Source organism: Lynx canadensis, chromosome C1 (assembly GCF_007474595.2).
Source record: "Lynx canadensis isolate LIC74 chromosome C1, mLynCan4.pri.v2, whole genome shotgun sequence".
Lineage (NCBI taxonomy): Eukaryota > Metazoa > Chordata > Mammalia > Carnivora > Felidae > Lynx > Lynx canadensis.
This window is the reverse complement of record NC_044310.1, coordinates 133,719,469-133,739,804: the sequence shown is the minus strand read 5'-3', so window position 1 is coordinate 133,739,804 and position 20,336 is coordinate 133,719,469. Positions and strand designations below refer to the sequence as shown.

The 20,336-nt window shown below is 37.4% G+C and overlaps 1 protein-coding gene across 2 annotated transcripts in view; it reads right to left on the bottom strand.

Moving 5' to 3' along the window:
• ARHGAP15 (Rho GTPase activating protein 15) overlaps positions 1–20,336 on the bottom strand; it is a 619,910-nt gene that overhangs the window by 583,436 nt on the left and 16,138 nt on the right. For both annotated transcript variants that reach the window (XM_030327812.1, XM_030327811.1), the window contains exon 2: positions 7,943–8,121. In XM_030327812.1, the coding sequence (XP_030183672.1) occupies positions 7,943–8,107 (165 nt within the window). In that variant the 5' untranslated portion in view covers positions 8,108–8,121. The remainder of the gene's footprint in view (positions 1–7,942; positions 8,122–20,336) is intronic.

The following is a 20,336-nucleotide window of genomic DNA, read 5'->3' as shown; positions in this document are numbered from 1 at the left end:
TGAGATAAATTTACAGGAGTATTGAAGCAATTTGATATTTCAACTTGTAAATGTATGCATGCAGTTATTTTTCAGAATACAAAAATAAGCTTAAATATATAAATATTTTATACATCTCTCTGTATATCTATACCTTTAGAGATAGAGAGATGTATATATACATGTATATGCATAATAGATGTATATGTGTGTATATATATGTGTGTGTGTGTATACACACATACACACACACACACACACACATATAGAAAGTATCCATTATATGCAAGAATGGATCTTGTTGCTGTGGAGGTTTACAATGTTATTGTGGCATCATCACACATGCAAAGATGCTATTTTGCCATTACGTACGGCATTTACAACCTAGGAGATAATCAAGTCAGTGTTTGTTCTTCTTCTGTTTCTCAACCTGCTTCAGTTCTCGGTTTGTCTGGGTGTCATTTATGAGAAACATTCAGCATCAGTGCAACAACGATTTAGCTTGACTAAGTGCTAGCAAGCAAAGGACAATGTCCAACATACGGTGTTTTAGATTAGCCAAGGTTATAATGATGATCTATTAAAGAGCATTTTTGAAAACCAAGGCAGATGATAAAATGGGAAATTTTACAAAGTAGAGATGAGTGTAAATCACATGACAAACATCATTTTCCAGTTTGCATGTTACCTCTTTGTGGCTGCACATTCCTATATAACACTGTCCAATATTAATCTTGGGGTTTTGATACTTAATAAGTATAAAAAGACTGTTTCCCATCTTCTGATTCCTTTATACCTAAAATGACACATATCACTTTAGGAATTTGCCATAAAACTCTCCTGAGAATATTGACTATAGTTTCAATAATAACTAAAGTTATTTTAAGAGTGAAGAGTATAATATGAATTAAATAAGAGGTGCTGCAAATAATTTAGTGAAAAGCATAGTTGCCGCCACACAGAGTATTAGGTAACCTTTTTTTAATTAGAATGTACACTTTCAGATTACTGATTATGAACATCAGGGGACCCGAGATTTTGATTCATCAGTAATTCTCCTTTATGTCTACACTAAGATGTAAAAATGAGACCTCTGGCTCTAACTTAGTATTTCAGAGCCTTTCCATGCTGGTGCAGAAGCTGTTTTACCTGTAATCTCTAGTACTGCTCTGCCCCCTTGTGCTGCTACAGTGAACTCAACAGAGGAACAGTTTGCCTTAATCTTTGTACATGAACTACTACAGAAAAACCCCACTGTCACTTCTCACTTTTCTGGCAAGTTCAAGGTCAGTGTCTAGCTATTTTCAGCTCATCTCTTCTTGATCCATGCAGAGAAATGACAAGGTAACGTGATTCGGGGTCAGCTGTATTACAGGAACCGTTACATAAACGGAGAAAGTGAAAATCAATCCTAGCTGACAGTGACTTCGGGATAATCAACGCTCACTGGATGCCTCTGTCAGCTCGCCTGCATCAAACACCATGTGACTTCTGTCAGATCTTTTTAATAAAACTATATTCTCACTTTCAGCAACCTAAATAAATATTTCACTTGAGCTGAATCTTTTAGACTATGTTAGCCTTCTGGATTTGTAAACTATGCCAATAATTCCTTGAAAAAAATTCACGGGTAATACCTCTTATCCTGAGCTTTGTTATTGAGCTGAGATGGAAGGGTACTTTTGTAAAATATGCTCTCCTTTTCGAGTGATCTATGAGAGCTTTCCTCAGACTGTTGTGTCTCCTGCATTAAACTCAACACCTTTCCCCAAATCATCCTCAGCCCCAGCTCCTCTCTCTTCCTCGGTAACAGAACCCCTTAATCAATCATTTTGTGTTGAGAGATTAGGTTTCTTTCTCTCTTTTAGGTGTTCATCACTGCTTCCTGTTTATCTCTGCATTTTCTGCTAGGACATTACCCCTAATGCAGAAATGGAAATGCAGTATTTAACAAGATGTTCCACGTTAGTGGCATTCCTACTGACAGCACCTGATACGTCAGTTTAGGGAAGGAGCTGTTTTATCCCACCCACCTTGTGCTCCCTTGAAACTGTGAGGCACCGCAGTACTCCATTGAAGTACAATTTACCATAATATTAGTTGTCAGTAAATTCAAAGACGGAACTCCTAAAGCTATAAAATGGATTAGAAGCAATTTAAAAAAGAATTAACAAACTAGAGTAAGAGTATACTGTCAACAAACAAATGCTCCATCATAGGACTGTAATTTGGAATTTTAATTACCCCTCTGCTTCTGTAACAAAACAATGTCTGAACTGGCAGCGATTTGAATCTCTCACAGGTCATTGAGCATTCTAGTTAATTACTCTATGAATAGCCTGTTTTTCTCCCCTCTGGAAACACGTTTCTAATGGCAGTCAAGGTCTGACAAATGTGTCATCTACATAATTAGCTAGGAAGCAACACAAAACATTAAACATGCTTTGTGCCGACAACTATCAAAACATTTCATTTGTTGTCAATTATTCATTACTTTGTAGGTTCTGAAGGGGTTGTTATTATGGAAATAAGTCCAGATGCTAACAAGGTTAGAGTTTTGGATTCAAATTAGTAATCAGAGGACTAACTTTTAAAAAAATGTATCTCATGTACATTCAGCGCCATGTTCAATCAGTAGGAGATTATAAACAAATTTAGCTATGCTCAAGTTAAAATGAAAACGAGGCAGCCATGGACGTGAATTCAAGAGCTTCTGCTCATTCTTTGAAGCACGGACTCTACACTGTCATTGTAAACTTTCTGAACCTTTGGCACGTCCAGTCTGTGCCTGGAAACGAGAGTTAAAAATGCTCACTTCAGGAGATGACATGGGATAGCAAGGACAAGGAAAGAAATCTCTGGTGGTTTTGGATTCTCCACCACCCCACCCCAGAGCATATTATGTAAAAGTCAAAATTCTGGCTAATAAACTTTTGAGTCTGTTGTACAGCACAGTAGTTACCTTAGGTAACCCTTGGATCTCATGATTTTTTTTTTTCTATTTCTGAAATCTTGTTTCTTTTATTGCTGCTTTAATATTGTATACAAAGCCAAGTATTGTCTCGAAAGCAGCACTCCTAATGTATATAGAGGATATAAAAAGATTTCTCAACAAAATTGACCTCTCTATGGCAAAGAAAATTGCAGTGGAAGACACATTATTGCGTAGTCATATCTGAGGCTTGGATCTATGGAGAGTCTCACTCCACTGTCCTCTAGCTTTCCCTTATAAACCAAAATGGCTTACAAATGTCATCCACAATAGTCCAATAAAGATTAGGAACAAAACACTGTCCTTACATTGATGAGATAAGAAAGATTTAACTGCAGAATGCAGTGTACAAGAACAGTTCATAAGGCTTGTTCTCGAATGAGAAAAATAGAATTCAAATTATATTTGTGTGTGTCTAGAATTTAATTGAGATGATCAGTTTATTTTCCACGTAACGTTTGATCAGATGCCTGTACTATAGGCCTAGATAAAAAGAAAAGAAAAAAAATTCTATCAGGAGAAATCAAGAAGACCCGTTATCTACAGAGTGTGCAAAATATGTCAGGAAATAATTCTACCCTGAGCACTGAGAATGTTCAGTTAATAAAAAAAGATCAGCCACTCGCTAAGAGAAAATAATTGTCTGTATCTATATTTTTCAAAGCAAAAAGGCAGCCACATCTTACACTAAATAGGACACATTAAAATAAGCTTTAATAATCTTTATACAGAAGGAAACTAATCCATTTTCAGATCATACGATCCACAGCAATAAAAGGAAATCATCAAACTAAAAACAATTTTAGAAATGGCTGCAGACTCTCATTTAATTAACATGCAACAGATCATATATTTATGAGGAAGTCAAAATATTTAGGAAGCCTATAATCCTGTAAGCCTTAATGTGGTATAAAAACAACAAATAAATGCAAAGTGTTACTGTTATACATGCCTGCCTGATCAATGGTTTTCACATATTGATCTATAAATGGAGTTGACAGTCTGTGTTGGCTGCACATTTTCCAAGCAGCGCTATTTTTGCAGAAAACCAATACGGGCAATTACCTTTGTTTGAGATGCCAAGTCTTATCAATTCAATGTGATTTAGTGTCATTTTAATTAAATATCAGAATCCACTTCAGGACAATTTATACAAACAAAGCCTCAAACCTAACTATAAGCTTGATTCGAAGTAAACACGGACAAGTCCTACAGTCTCATAATATTTCTCAAAAACTCTGCGAAACAGAAGGCTTATATTTTTAGTAGCAATTTTTATGTCTGCCTTTTTGGCTAGCCACAACTTTGGCAAGTATCCTATAATCACAGAAGTAAGAAACAAAAGAAAATTGTTTCCTCTTTTTCTTTATAATATATTAAAAAAGAAAAATGAACAAGCACAGTCTGTTAATGGAAGCAAAAGGAGTCTTGTGAGTTAGCGTTTAGGAAGGGCTCGACTTAAGTCCTCATCCTAGCACTAATAAAAAGATATCTCCCTGTCCATGATGGCCATGAATAAAGTATTGCATTTCCGTGGAGTTTACAGGATGGAAATGGTGAATATTCATATATGTTGCTGCTTAAGACACCAGCATTAAATGCCGAAACTGCTCCTGTCTGCAAATCCTATGTCTGCAATTTTCTTGATTTGGGCTATTTAAACTCTTCATTAATATCTATTCTAAACTGTCTAGTACGCTGGAGCTTCCCTCTTATAAATAACAGCAAAGCCACATTAAACCTTTTGCATTAGCTATTTGCTGGATTGCACATTAGCCTTTCAGCCCTTAAAGAGGCACACTTCACTTGCCCCCCATTTACGCTCACTAAGCCGTCTGCTTCTGTGTTTAGCACATTCGAGTAAATAAGCAGTCCACCTTTAAGAGGTCTCACTCCGGTGATCAGAATGAGACAACAAATCACTGAGACCAAGGAGCGTTCCTTTCCCACCAAGTGGAGGTCTCCAATCTCTCTTACAGAGAGGCAATTTTCTGCTAACCACGTCCTCCCGTGTCCAAACTTCCCACCTCTTCAACATTTCCCAGGTAGCAGAGTGGCCTCTTTAAACCTTGAAGGCACTGATCTTACCAACAACTACATAAAAATGATTCTTCGGTCTTTAAAGAAAATGATGCACACCGCCAATGAAGTACTAATGGAGGATTAATGCCTGTTTTATGGAAATGCTTCCCTGCAGCACTTAGGTAATGAAAACTTTAACTTAATAAGTAAATCACCTGTGTTTGCATAGCACGAGGTCAAATAAATGTTTATATTGGCATTTCACACTGTTCTTCTGCTTAGGATACCAAGAAGCTAGGCTCTTATGACGTATATGGGAGAATTTTATGTGGTGTTCTGAGTTCACAGTCATATTAAACATATTTTTAATTGAACACAATGAAAAAAGAGGATTTTACGAATTAATGACAAAATTATATAATTGATTTGACCCTAGAATCTTTTCATCACTTTCTGTAATAAGTTAAATCGTTATGAATGTAACATCAGATTCTCGTGTTATATACTCCAATAAGTCCATATTAGATTTGCATAATTGTTATGCCAGGGAACATGTAGTATAGATGTGCCATATATATGAAACAGGGAGCATAACATACATAGGGCTACTCTAAAGTAGTCCTAATTTTTTTCTGTGCAGATTAAACGTATGTGTCTCTGTTACAACAAACCATGCTGAATGTGACATGTGCACACGTTTTTAGAATATATCTCCTCCCACCTCTCCGAAGTTCAAGATCTGCCCCCCTTGACCTCACCCCAACCTCCAACTTCTGAAAAATCAAGTTCTTAGTTTAGCTTCAGCAGATATCTTTAACAGGCTTGTTTGAATAAATATGCCAAAATACTTTACATTCTGTCAGTATCTAGTCAGAAAATTGTGCATGGAAAAAAGAGATGAAAAGAACCGAGACAGAAAGAAAATTAGTGCCATGGCAAGCTTTCAATACAGTATCTCTGCGCCAAGTTTTCTCGGTGAAATGACATATCCTCACTAAAATACCCCTTTTATATAATTATGCACTGAGCACACATAACCAAAAGTAACTTTTATTTTTGTTCCTTATCGAGGAATACATATTGCCCAGGCTAAGAATGCGGAAACAAAAGCTGGGATAATTATAGCTAATTTAACTTTGGAAAACTCTTCTCTAGCAGTCCAGCATATAACCCCCCAAACTAAAGTTATGTAACAAGGTAATATCAACAATGAGAAACTGCATGATAAAATCCTGCCCAAAAGTGAAAAATGCTAATTTTGTCTCATTTAGCAGCTGGATACAGAAATGCTCATTAGTTTTAAGAGGGTTAATCCTTTTAACTTTTGCATATTGATATGCCAATTATGCCTAATTGTACAAGAGGCATCAGTCAAGGTAATAGTGCATAAACACATGAAAGTTATTAAGTACATCCCAACATGTAATAAAGTAGGTGTTAATTGGTAGCTGAGTTCTGCGGGCTATTGAGGTGGATAATTCATTGAGAGATGGATCACTTGTAATTTCTCTCCATAATTCCTTTTGCAGTCTCATGCTGTGATGTTTTCATGCTTGTCAAAAACAACTGTGGCATAGTGCCTTTTGTTAAACACAGCCAATAAAATATGTTAGGCATCATTAAATATACTTAACTTTTAAACTTTTTCAAAGGTACAGTTCTTACTGACAATACATTGTAGAGATTCCAATAATTTACTCTAACCATGTCTCAAGTTCATAGTTGAGGAACATTTTAGCTGGTTTAAACACCAGCAGCGTTGTGCCTCCCAGCAGACAATCCTTTTAAATGAGAAAGTCAATAAAGAGAAACGCATCTCTCCGCATCTCTTGGTACCTTATCTCAGGATGTATCTCCCACTCCCAAAATAGAATCACTGGCTTCCCTCACACTAAATTTGTCTATAATACCTGAAGAAAGAATGATTAAAATCCTGGCTCCTGAGATGGTTGTGGGTTAATTTCGCACTTGAAATTCGAGTGAAAACAGAGAATAAATATAATCAGTAACATGCCACTTAGCAAGTTTATCCCATTTAATAACTCAGTTAGGGCGCTGAATATTTCATAGGCCCCTACGATATTAACAGAACACTCAATTAATAGCTCACATGTTTCTGCAAAGTGACTGGGACTCACAGCCCTTCCCCAGCTAACCTATTTCCCGCTCTTGCTCTCACTGTGAGAAACAAAATAGATCTGGGGTCCAAAAGAGTGGCTAACATTGCATAAATAATTTTGTAACATCCTATGGCCTCAGCTGCAAGTTACCACCATTATGGAAGAAAATTAACCAGAGGAGACTCATCGCAATCAGTGTGTTTAGTGGCTCAGGATGCGTGCAGGGGCAGGGACACAATTGGCAGTAGAGTTCATCTCTAACTATTTTATTTCAAATCTTCCTAATGACACATTATCGAGACAAAATGGCTTCCTCTCCAAACCTTCAATCGCCACACCATTTCAATCATTTAGGCTCATTCCAAATCAAATCATAATTCCAATATTATATATTGTTGGGAGATTTTAAAGAAGAGATTTTCCTTTTTTTTTTTTTTTTAAAGATTCCCTCCCCCCCCCGCCCCCAGTTCATTCTTAGCTAATTTTAGCCTCTGGCTTTTCAAAGTGATGTACTGTATTTGGAAGTACAAACACCACATGCTAGCATAACCTCATTATTTTTATAACACTGAAGCATGATAGTGGAGGCCCTTAAAATGAGTCAAAGGTGCTCTTCAGTCTACTCCAAATCCACTTTATCACTCTGGATTAAGCCCAGCTCTTCTCTCACAACTGGGGATATTATTATGACTATAAGTAGGCAAGATAAAATGCATTACAAAAACAGTTTTCTCGTAGACATTACGAAAACAAATAAAACAAAGCTAATTAGCTTTTTTAACAGAATTCTGTATCAGGAAACATGGGGGTTTTGGGGTATTTGACTTACGGGTTCAATGACCTTCCCAACATCGGTGAGGATCATGGATTTACTTTGGCTCAGCCTGTCATGGTGGCTGTTGGCATTTTTGATCCTCATTTGCACAGCTCCGGTGCCTTGACGGGTGGAATTCAGGGTATCCACAGAGGTATCAGAATTTGTAGATTTCTGCATATTATAGCGTTATCCTGATAAAATATAAAAGTGTTGTATTATTCCAAATATATCTTTTCCAAGAAAAATTTGATGGAGTGCACATTCCTATTAATCACTAAGGTCCAGAAATGGAACAAATAATTTCCACCTCTCTGAATAGTAAAGAAGAAGGTAGTTAGTTTCTAATTGTTTTTATCAACTGGGGCCTCTGCATGTGGACAGTACTATGCATGTCAGAGGACTTAAAAGTTCATGGGCAGCACACTCATACTTCTGTAGTTCCTAAGTCCATTAAGGAACTCTTAATGGCAATATGATACAGTCTTCCTTATGTAGAAATGATGTTGCCAACAGAACATCTTTAATGTATATGCTGTTTTCATTCACAACATCACTGATCTCTTACCCACCCCACCCCATCCCACCACTACACGCTAATATCAGCAGCCTTTTTTGGTGAACAAAAACCTATGTGGATAAGGTCATATTTAAGTGACTAGAATTAGCTTTGGGCAAACTAAGCTGGTCCCATTGACTAATATGTTGGCCTTGACTTATTTGCATGGTGTTCAGTCCTAGCCGCTACCCCCACTCACAATACCTAAGAAAGGAAATTAAAGTTCCTTTGTCCTCTGCCATCTGCCAGTGTCTGCTGTTCAGTAGCTCTGTTGGACATAGTATTTATGAAGAACATGAAGAAAGAGAAAATCAAAACCATTTATTTATTTATATTTACTTTAATGGAAGATTAAAGTGATTAGGGAGGAAAATTGTAAAGGAGTGGCAGTGAGGAAACAATAATTTGGAAAAGAAAATGAAGAGAACTGAACTGTGGCAACATCAGTGGGTGGACTAGGAGGGCTTTAGTTGCTTCCTCAAATCCATAATCCTTTTCAATCTCCCCTGTCCACAAGCCCCTCAAATGAACATATCATCTCATTTAAAAGAGAAGATTTGCAATGCAAACACAGCTTCTAAGCTTGTAGAAACAGACCTCCTTCTAGCCTGATTATTGTCTCTGTGTCTCACCTATAGACATCCCATAGCTAGTCTGGCACATGTGTCCAGTATTAGAATCAAGTGTCATCAGTTACTGAACCCAGTATAATCCGAAAGAATGATTATATTTTAGGGAGCTAACTGTATTGGTACTCCTATATCTGTTGGACAGAGACAAAGGGGCTAGCTAGCATCATGGTAGTGTTCAAGCTAAGTCAACACTAAAGTGATTAGAAAAGGATGAAAACATTTTAATAGGAGCAAAGTGTTACCTTACAATTGATACCAATAAGGCAATTGAGTGATAACTTAGAAAGGAAGTTAATATTTGTAGAGTATTTACTATGTGCCAGGCAATGCACTCAGTGATTCAATTCTCACAAAACTCCCATGAGATAAACATTAAACTCATATTTTTCTAGAAGAGAAAAATAAAGATCAGAGAAACTAATAATTTTCCCCAAAAACAATGGATAGAAAAAGTAAAAGGCCTATATTTTATTCCAAAAGAAAAAAAAAGATTCATACAGGTGAATCGACAAATTCTAGTTAATCTACACTATGAAATATTATTCAACAATAAAAAGAATGGACTGCTGATGCATAGGACCACATGGATGAATTGCAAATTCTTTGAGCTGAGTGAAAGAAGCCAGGACATTTAAAAAATATATATATATATCTATGGAGTACTTATTACTTCATTTACATAATATTCTAGAAAATGCAAGCTAATATTTAAATAAGAAAGCTCATCAGTGATTGACTAAAGATGAGATGAAGGGAAAACTGGACTATAGTGAACACAAAGAAACTTTTGGGGATGATAGATACGTTTGCTAGCTTGATTGTGGAGATGGTTTAACAATTGTATGCATATATTAAAAATGATCAAATTGTATGTATTAAGTACTTTCACTACTGTATTTCAGTTATACCTCATAAAGATGTTTACATGAAAGTTGGTTTAAAAATTCCTTAACTAGGTGTGCCTGGGTGGCTCCGACTTCAGTTGGTTAAGCGTCTGACTTCAGCCCGGGTCATGATCTCATGGTTTGTGAGTTCGAGCCCTGCATCAGTTTCTGTGCTGACAGCTCAGAGCCTGGAGCCTGCTTCAGATTCTGTGTCTCCCTCTCTCTCTCGCTCTCTCTCTCTCTCTCTCTGCCCCTCCCCTGCTTGCAATCCATCTCTCTCTCTCTCTCTCTCTGTTTCTCTCTCAAAAATAAAATAAAACATTAAAAAAATGTTTTTTGATTTAAAAAAATCCTTAAAGGCCACCTGGGTGGCTCAGTCAGTTAAGCATCTGACTTTCGATTTGGTCTCAGGTCATGACCCCACGGTTCGTGGGACTGAGTCCCATGTCGGCCTCTGTGCTGACAGCAGAGAGCCTGCTTGGGATTCTCTCTTCCTCTCTCTCTCTCTCTCTTTCTCTCTCTCTGTTTCTCTACCCCTCCCCCGCTCAAAGTAAATAAACTTAAAAAAAACTCTAACTAAATTAATTAAATTAAATTTCTTAATTATTTTGTTCATACTTTCATTTTTATGTTTCTATGTGAGTGATAAAAAATGTATCTAGCTGAGAATAAAAGCTATTTCAACAAGATTTGAAATAAAAATTTGAATTAAAAAACCCTTATCTCCACTATTCCGTAGAAATATAATAACAAATGCTTTGATGAGAAGGGTTTTAAAATGTATCAAATCTGGCCATTAATGTATACATGGGGAATCTTACTTCTACATCTAACTAGAATAAGATATAGAGTATTATATACAACTTTTTTTTAATGTTTATTTATTTTTGAGAGACACAGTGACAGAGTGAGAGCAGGGGAGGAGCAGAGAGAGAGGGTGACACAGAATTTGAAGCAGGCTCCAGGCTCTGGGCTCTCAGCACAGAGCCCAACATGGGGCTTGAACCCACAAACTGTGAGATCATGACCTGAGTGGAAGTGAGATGCTTAACCAACTGAGCCACCCAGGTGCCCCTATATGTAACTTTTTTTAAAAAGTAAATGCATTCTCCATATACCCCAGTACAAGATTATGGGGTTTGGGTTTTATTTTGTGTATTATTTATCACTGAAGCTATTAATTTTTCACAGCCAATCAGAAATTATTTCAAAATAACAAAGCAAATCTATGAATCTTTGATATTTATGAGGATGCTACTATGAGAAGCATGAGTTTTTCTAGAATAAATAATACTAAAATTTGTATGGAACTACAAAAGACCCTGACTAGGCAAACCAACCAAATCTGGAGGTATTACAATTCCAGATTTTAAGATATACTACAAAGCTGTAGTAATCAAAACAGTATGATACTGGCACAAAAATAGACACATGTATCAATAGAATAGGATACAAAGCTTAGGAATAGACCCACAATTATATGGTCAGTTAATCTATGACAAAGGAGGTGAGAATATACTATGGGGAAAGGACAGTTTCTTCAGTAAATGGTGCTGGGAAAATTGGACAGCTCCATGTAAAAGAATAAAATTGTACCACTTTCTAACATCATAGACAAAAATAAACTCAAAATAGATTAAAGACCTATATGTGAGACCTGAAACCATGGAACCCTAGAAGAGTACACAGGCAGTAATTTCTTTGACATCGACTGTAGCAACATTTTCCTAGATATGTCTCTTCAAGCAAGGGAAACAAAAGCAAAAACAAACTAGTGGAACTACATCAAAATAAAAAGGTTTTGCACAGAAAAAGAAACCATCAACACAACAAAAATACAACTCATTGAATGGGAGAAGATATTTGCAAATGACATACTTGATAAAGGGTTAGCATCCAAAATGTATAAAGAACATATTCAACTTAACATCAAAAAACCCCACAAACAATCCAATTAAAAACTGGGCACGGAACCCAAATAAACATTGTTTCCAAAAAAGACATATAGGTGGCCAACAGACACATGAAAAGATGCTCAACATCACTAATCATCAGGGAAATGGAAATCAAAGCCACAATGAGATATCACTTCACATCTGTTAGAATGGCTAAAGTCAAAAACATAAGAAGTAGTAAGTCTTGGTGAGGATGTAGAGAAAAAGGAACCCTTGTCCCCACTCAGTGTTGGTAGGAAGGTACATTCGTACAGACACTGTAATAAACAGTACAGAATTTCCTCAAAAATTTAAAAATAGAAATACCATATGATCCAAAAATTCCACTACTGGGTATTTACCCAAAGAAAACAAAAACACTAATTCAAATATTTACTGTATCATTATTTATAATAGCCAAGATATGGAGCCAACCTAAGTGTCCATTGATAGATGAATAGATAAGAAAGATGTGGTATACATATGCAATGGAATATTATGCAGACACAAAAAGGCTGAGATCATGGCATTTGCAACAACATGGATGGACCTAGAGGGTATCATGCTAAGTGAAACAAGTCAAACTGAGAAAGACAAATATCATGTTTTTACTCATACATAGAATCTAAAAAAAAAAAAAAAAAAAAAAGCACAAATAAATGGCTAAACAACAAAAGGTGGAATCAGGGCTATAAATGTAGAGAACAAATTGATGGTTGCCAGAGGGAATGATAGCGGTGGCCTGGGAAAAATGGATAAAGGAAAGTGGGAGATCCAGGCATCCAGTTATGGAATGAATAAGTCACAGGAATAAGAGGCACAACATAAGGAATAGAGCCAATAATATTGTAATAGCTTTGTACGTGACAGTTGGTATAGTGGTCATCATAGCATAACACACAAACTTGTCAAATCACTATACTGTACTCCTGAAACTAATGCAACATTATGTGTCAACTATACTCAAATTTAAAGAAAATTTAAAAGTAAAGCACAGGATTTTACAGGGTACGTTTTAGTGAATAAAGTAGGATAAATGCAGGAAGGAAAATCTAAGGACTGAGTTTCTAAGGGTGGCTTTGGATAAACAGTAATTGGACTGGTTTTATCAAAAGGGCCATGATGACTTCTAGTGGCAGCACTGTCTCTACTGGTCACCTTTGTGATCTTGTACAAATCTATAGACCTCTGGGAAAAGGTCTATAGATATTTTTCATCGCTGGAAAAAAAAAATGGTAGTGAGGGGACAGGGTCAGCCATGAGGATTGCTGTGCTCTGTAGGATCCTTCCTACTTCTGATACTGATGCACTCAAAGTCTGGAAGACCCTACATCTTTACAGAGCTCAATAATTTTAGGCAGATAACCACCAATGTAAATGCTCTGCTATGACTTGATCCCTAAGGAATTTGGGTATGGGTTGAGGGGGATCCATGATTAAACATATAAGTCTTATAGAAAAAATCTGCGTTCTCTTCTGAGTGCATTTGAGCCTTGATCTTTGATGTTACTCAGATTCAGACTCAAAGGATGGCATGTTTGTAATAATGGTGAGGGAATTCACTTAGGCTAAAGCCACTATCTTATGACCAAGAGCATGAAGCCACTGTATTTACATAGCTTTGCCGTGTGCCATTTATAGAACATGTTGCTTCCTCAGAATCTGCACAAATTTCAATGTCAAATCAACATTTGCATTCTTGTATTGATTGCACAGTCAACTCATTATTTGCCTACTGATGTGTTACTGTCAAAAGCCTGGATTACTTAAAAGGCCTCTTATCTGGCTTCCCCACCTATTTTCTTGTGGACAGGCTGCAGAAAACATTTTCAGAATCTTCCTTCTTCAGGCATTTCTATTGGGCTGACAACTCTTCTACCATAGTATTAAGGTGATTTCTCTCTCTTCACACTTTCTCTCCTCTAGCTAACACCTCCTTTCCCATCTGACCCCAGCCTCACATCAACAAAATTTGTTGATACCAAAGGCACCCTAGTTTTTCTCTTTATTCAGCTTCCCTAGTATTTTGTGTTCTACAATGGCATTCATTTGATACTATTTCATAACTGTTCTCATATTTGCAAATATTTGATAGTTTCTAACTTTGCAGAACACTACATCGCTCTGAGAAGAATACACAAAATGACACAAAAACCTCCTCTTAAAGATTTCCACCAGAAGAAAATAAATGATCCATTTACATTTATGGAAAGTCTCCCAAGTGGCATGCACTATATCAGAGTCTGGAGATTCTCTGTATGTATGCATGTATGTATGTACTAAACATCGAGGGCCTTACAGATTGGTGAAGGTGATAGAGAAACAAATCAATAATTAAATGACAAAAATTGAGTGGTGCCCAGTTTGGGAGAGGAGCAATGGCATCAAACTCAGGGTGGAACTTGGAGGTGGAGAGAGAGGAAGTCTGCAAAAGGAGACTAGTTGGTGCTGGTGCTAAGTCAGGGCAGGTTAGGCCTTGCAGGCAAAGGACTCAGAACTGCAAAAGTATGCAAACAGCTGTGAGGTTATAAGGTAAATATTGAAATATTCCATGAAGCAAAATCATAGTTACCAAAGAAGTTCAAAGAAAAGGGAAATGATAGATTTCATGAAGAAAATGGCAGTTAACTTCAGTGTGCTTAAGTCTGTCATCTTGCTAGCCTCTCATGGGGCTGAAGGATTGAGAGTCCCTCCCTTCTAAACCAGCAGGTGCAGCGAGGGGCTGGTATTCAAGACACTCTGAGGGAGTGATGAAGGAAGAGGGCTTTCCTTGGCATAATACACAAATGTGTTGTATAGATTAATTGAGTGCAAGGCAGAGGTAAGCAGGACCACCACCCCCACCCCCCATAGGGCCCAGGGGTGTGCAAGAGGAAGGAGAGAGGACAGAGGAGGAAGGAAATCTGATAGACTGAAATGACAGCTGTGCTAATGACTGTGACACTTGTCACTGTTGCACAAAATAAGTCAGAGATGACTTATTTTCATTGATCCTGTTAGGACCCTCCTAACAAGAGGATAAGGCTGTTCTAAGCCAAATTTTTCAAGTTGTATTTGAATTTCACTTCATAGCCCTTTTTCTTTACCCCCTTCCAACTTCTCATCTTCTCCTTGCCTACATCCAAATACTCTTCTGTTCCCTTACCAGACATCCTATTATCCTTTTCGTAGTTTAGGCGCCAAGCCCCCCACTGAGGCACCTACTTAGGCACATCTCAACCACAGAGTCAACAGTTCTGAAATTGCACCATCTATTTTTCCTTACCTATCTCCTGTGAACATCCGTCCTTTCAGTCAATCACTAAGACATAGATGGGAGGGAAAGAATTAAACCAATTAACATAATGCTACAAATGGATGATCAGACTTCCCCTTAACCTCAGGGAGGCATTTGTCTGAATCTCAAACTGGAAACTCTTCTAGCTATGTGGGAGAAATATCTTGCAGTAGAATAGCCTTGACCAGTCTACTCCACGTAAGATCTTAAGTGAATTTAGGGGGAGGTAGTATTTGTGGCTTGGGACAAGATACTAGCATTGCATTCTGGCAAATAGGGTCTGCTGGAGTTATGTGATGTGATGGCCCTGCCATGGTGTTCTTATTTTTGAGTGTTTATGAAACAAGTTCCTAGTGAACAAACTCCATCCTGAAACCGGCCCAACCTAATGTCAAATGAAACCCTTGCACCCCAGGATCTAGTATGACATGGCTCCCAGAATCAGAGAGTGTATGATATGTATGTTTCCAGGAACATACATATCAATTTCATGATGTGCTACTCAGAAAGGCAAGGAAGACCTCCAATTTGTGAGTCTTCCTGTATTATTCCAGGAACACTCACAAGGAGTTGAAATTATTCTTTTGTTCCACCCTCGTTTTCTTCCCTCATTGACCCCCAACTTTCTATATTTCATAGAGTAGATTGTAAATCAATAATATTTGTCCATGCTGACTTACATTCAACTTAGTGGCATCAAAAAGTTTGTTAACTATAAGTTATATTAAGATTCATGTGATCTAGAGGCTTATTCAGTATTCCACTTGTTCTTCTTATAACATATCATCTACTCATTATGATTATTATAATCATCATTATTATCAAAATTTGTTAGAGAGAACACTCTTGGCTTATGCATTTATATTCTTACATGAGGCTGCAGATGACTAATGAAATATTGAAGAATTAGTTCATTTTGCATGTGTCTAAAATATCCATTGATTTCATAAAACTCTCCAAATAAATATCCTATCCCTGAGTTAGAAATTGAAATGTGAATCACTTAAGACTGGCTTCACAATTTCTCTAGACTTCCTGATTTTGTATGTACCAAGTGAAGAGCAAGAAAAGTTTGTGATATTGCATTAGTTCCACTTTCAATATTGCTTTAAAAACAGGAAACTGTGATGAGAATGCACTTTGTAAGAGCCACACAAACTGGCTCTTCTCAACAGACTAGGTTCAGTGGTATTCTGGGCCAGATTCTCCTACTCACACTGCAAATACCCAGATAGGAGTGAATGTGATAATTCATCTAATCATAAATTTCATAGCTGCTCTGTCAATTATTTGTTGCACTCTGTTAATTACACTAAGGCTCAGCAGCTTGCCCTTTTGAGTTAGAAAGTGTGTTTTTGACATCTCTTTCCCATCAGCAGCATTAAAAATAAAAGTGTATTAAGACTTATTTTGAGCTAGGAGAAAATGAGTAGGCACTATGATATCATCTCTGTGCTGCAGAGCAGAGAAAATTGAAGTTCAGGTGTACTGAGTGTCTTCCCCACGGTGCCACAGCTCGTTTCAAAGTAGACCCAGGACAGAACTCATGTCCTGCATCTCCAAACATCGTTGCTTTAGTCACAGACCCCCCAAGTCAACTGGAAACCATGTGTGGAAAAATAAGGTAACAAGATTTCCAAAGGAAGTCTGAGATCAGAGAGGTAATATGATCATAGTACAGCCATGTTAGGTATATATCATATACATCTTTCAATTTAAATGTTTATAAATGTTCCTGTGCTTCCTTACAAAACAATAGAGATTTAATAAATGTTTACTGAATATATAAGTGGAAAACACATGTAGAAACTAGTCAATGCCTGCGTACATAGCCTAGCAAAACATTACCAGTTGGAAAACGCCTTTGATAAAGTCTATTCCTTATTTAAAAAAAAAATGTATAACTCCCTCTGGCCAATGTTTCTAAGGTCCACTGAACTATGACTATTGCATGACAAGTTGGGGCAGGAAAAAAAAAGCAATGCTTTTCATACCTTCTGAGGCCAATACTTGGAGAATAATATGCATTTTTAAAAATAAGAAGAATACCATATTTTCATTTCAGAATAACCCTTTTTCTTCTTATAATTAAATGACCATGTTTAATGATGTCTTAGAACTTAGCAGGGTCATTTGTTTTGACAATAGAGGAAGTCTCCGTTGAGTTCCAAATTTCTTTAGGTTCTTACAGTCATTCTCCACAGAGAAGGACTCTCTTCCCTGGCAGAGACACCATAGAAGATATTGTGAGGAGACCTGTCTCAGAGGCAAGCCCTGAGAGTCCCCAGGGAATCCCCATTCCATGGGTGTCAGCCTAGGTTTTTCAGTGCATGGCAAGTGAGCTGTCTGGTCACCCCAGCCACCAAGAGCTACGGTCCCCCAAACAGGAATCCTCTATGGCAATATGACTCCATTCCTTTCCCAGAATGTGTGGGCTAAGGAGCTCAAAGAAACTCCACAGACAAATGTTACTGCTCTGAGAAATTCATTTCTATCCCCTGGAAAGATCTTATGTTGATCTGTGGTAGCGCACGGTCTGTTTGTTCCCCTGTGGAAATGACTTGTGGCTATGGCAGCCCCAGTAATGTGTGGCACAACCTTCGTGCTACACTTTCCTGACAGGTCAGTAATTAACTTGCATTGCAATTGTTTGTCGTCTCCACCACTGCAGCCATTTACTAAAATAACATTTTAATTTCAGTTTCCTTCCAGTTCACTTTCCTTTTCTTTTTTTCCCTGTGGCTTCTACATCTCTATTAAGTCTAATTTCCCCAGACCACTTCCATAAGCGGAGAGAGTACAATAAAACTCAGTTTCAAAAATGTCAATATAATGAGAAAAGAACATCATAGTAAAGGAATTTGACCATAGCCACCCATCGGGTAACATTGTCTTTGACTGGGCAGGTGTTATATATAGGAAATGTGATAATAAGGCTTTGCATTTACTTAACTTAACCTAATCAGGGAATCAGGGTGATATGCTGCATTTACTGACAAAGTCTGGCAAGTCATCTGCATGGATAAATTGTAATACAGTTATTGTCATTACCCATGGGCATTCTAAATGGTGAAAATGACAAGTAAAATATAGTTTTTAAGTAGAATAAGTCCAAGACAAAATTGTGTGACAGGCAACCTCAATCTTTTTTTAGATTGTGGTATCTGGGTTGCCATCTCTCATCCCCTGGGGACCTTAGCCTTTTAGTCCCCATCTTATTGGGAGCAAAGCATCTCATTTTACATTTCAAGTATTCCTTGAGCTTTTGCCCTGAAAAATAAACTTACTAGGTCCCACAGTTTCTACAAAAATTGTTGAGAACCTGGGGGCAGACATAAGCATGCTTGCCTACCATGGAGTCTGGTAAGAGTGCAATGGAGGATGGGACTGAGGACAATCTCAAGGCGAAGGTGACATTTGACCTTGATGTTGTATAAAAATAAGACCCAACAGGCAGAGAAGGAATGTCAAGGGCAGCACAGGCTGAGATCACAAGATTTAAGGAAAACAGGAGTGAACATCCACAACAAACAGTAAAGTATGGGAGGTGGGAAGTTAAATGATTAGGACTGAATGGGGAGAATCTTGCCATTTCCAGTAAAGCATTTGGGTTTTGTCTTATAGATCCTGGGAAACTTTGATGATCCGTTTAAGGCATAATCCCCTCCCCAAAGATTTGGTAAAAAGCCTCCCAGAAGAATAGATCTCCAGCCACAGAAGAACAGTAACATTCTCTCAAGATGCTTCTTAATTAACTTCAAATCAGAGTAAATCATAGCATCTATTTGTAAACACTGATCTTATGATAAGAGCACCTGATAAGTGATCTGGGAAAAAAATACTCCAGAACTTTAGGAACTTACTTTGAGCTTCCAGGTACATTGTAATGCTTCAGTTCACTAAATGAATGAAGAGAAAAGAATTAAAGGACCACTGGAAGGGCAAAATGAAGCACTTAAGGAAGAGAGATCAAAAGGTACAATTATATCTTACTAAGGACATAGGAGAAAATAAAGTTAAGATCAGAAGAACTGCTTTTGGATTTTCCTCCGGTGATCAGGTAAGTAGTAAAAAAATTGACAAACTAATAGGAACAAAATGCCTGTGCTATTGTAATTACGTTTAGCCAGCACTAAGAAATTTTATGAAATGACAATCTCCTTAGATACACAGGAGAACCATAAGGGGCATAAGTAATGCAATCTTCCCTGTTCCTCTGTCAGCTTTGACCTAATCTAGCAAGAAATGCTGAGCCATTTCCGCCTCTTGCATACAAGTATCAATTAAGGGAAAACAAGGTGACTATCTTAGGGCACTGGATGATGAAATGTCACTTAAGGAGAAAGCATCAGCAGCCACAGTATTAGGAAACACTGACAAAACAAGCAGACACTCTCTGGGACAGGACCGGTTCTCTGATATTTGTTGGAAGAGTATCAAGTGCAAAAAATACATTTCAACCTGTGGTTGCTTGTTTCCTGGGATTTCATGTTCCGTAGCATTTGCTTCCTAATGGATGTGACTTAGTTGCAAAGCCCTTTTATCAAGCCGAATAATCTAATCACACATTGATTGCAGTACACCAGGATCCCTCTATCTCTATCTTGGCCTGCCCAGGTTAAAATATGGGGAAGCTGCATATTGCATAATTAGTGTTTGACAGTAATTAGCAGGAGTCAGTAATTGACAGTAGTCAAATATGGCTGACATTTGTTTTATTTAGCAAATTTGTTATTGTATCCGATTAGTCTTTCCCTAATGCTCATGTCTTCAAACTCTGAACTGATTGGATTGGATTTCAGTGCCAAGGGGACATGTCTGAAATAGGACATTGTTGTGACAATGACAACACTATTAAAATATTTCAGTATATTTCCTTTAATGCACTTAAACATTAGTTTTCCACTCAATTATATGTGCATAAAATGCATTTTGGTAGTTTGTGTGTATGCCCATGTTTGTATATAAAGTACAATGAATTGCCACAAACTGAACACATTCATGTAACCACACCACACGCTTGACAGTATCAGCACTCCAGAAACCCTGAAGCAGTCACTATCTGTCAACCTCCACCAAAAATAATCATATTCTGTCTTAGTTTTGCCTATTTTTTAAATTAA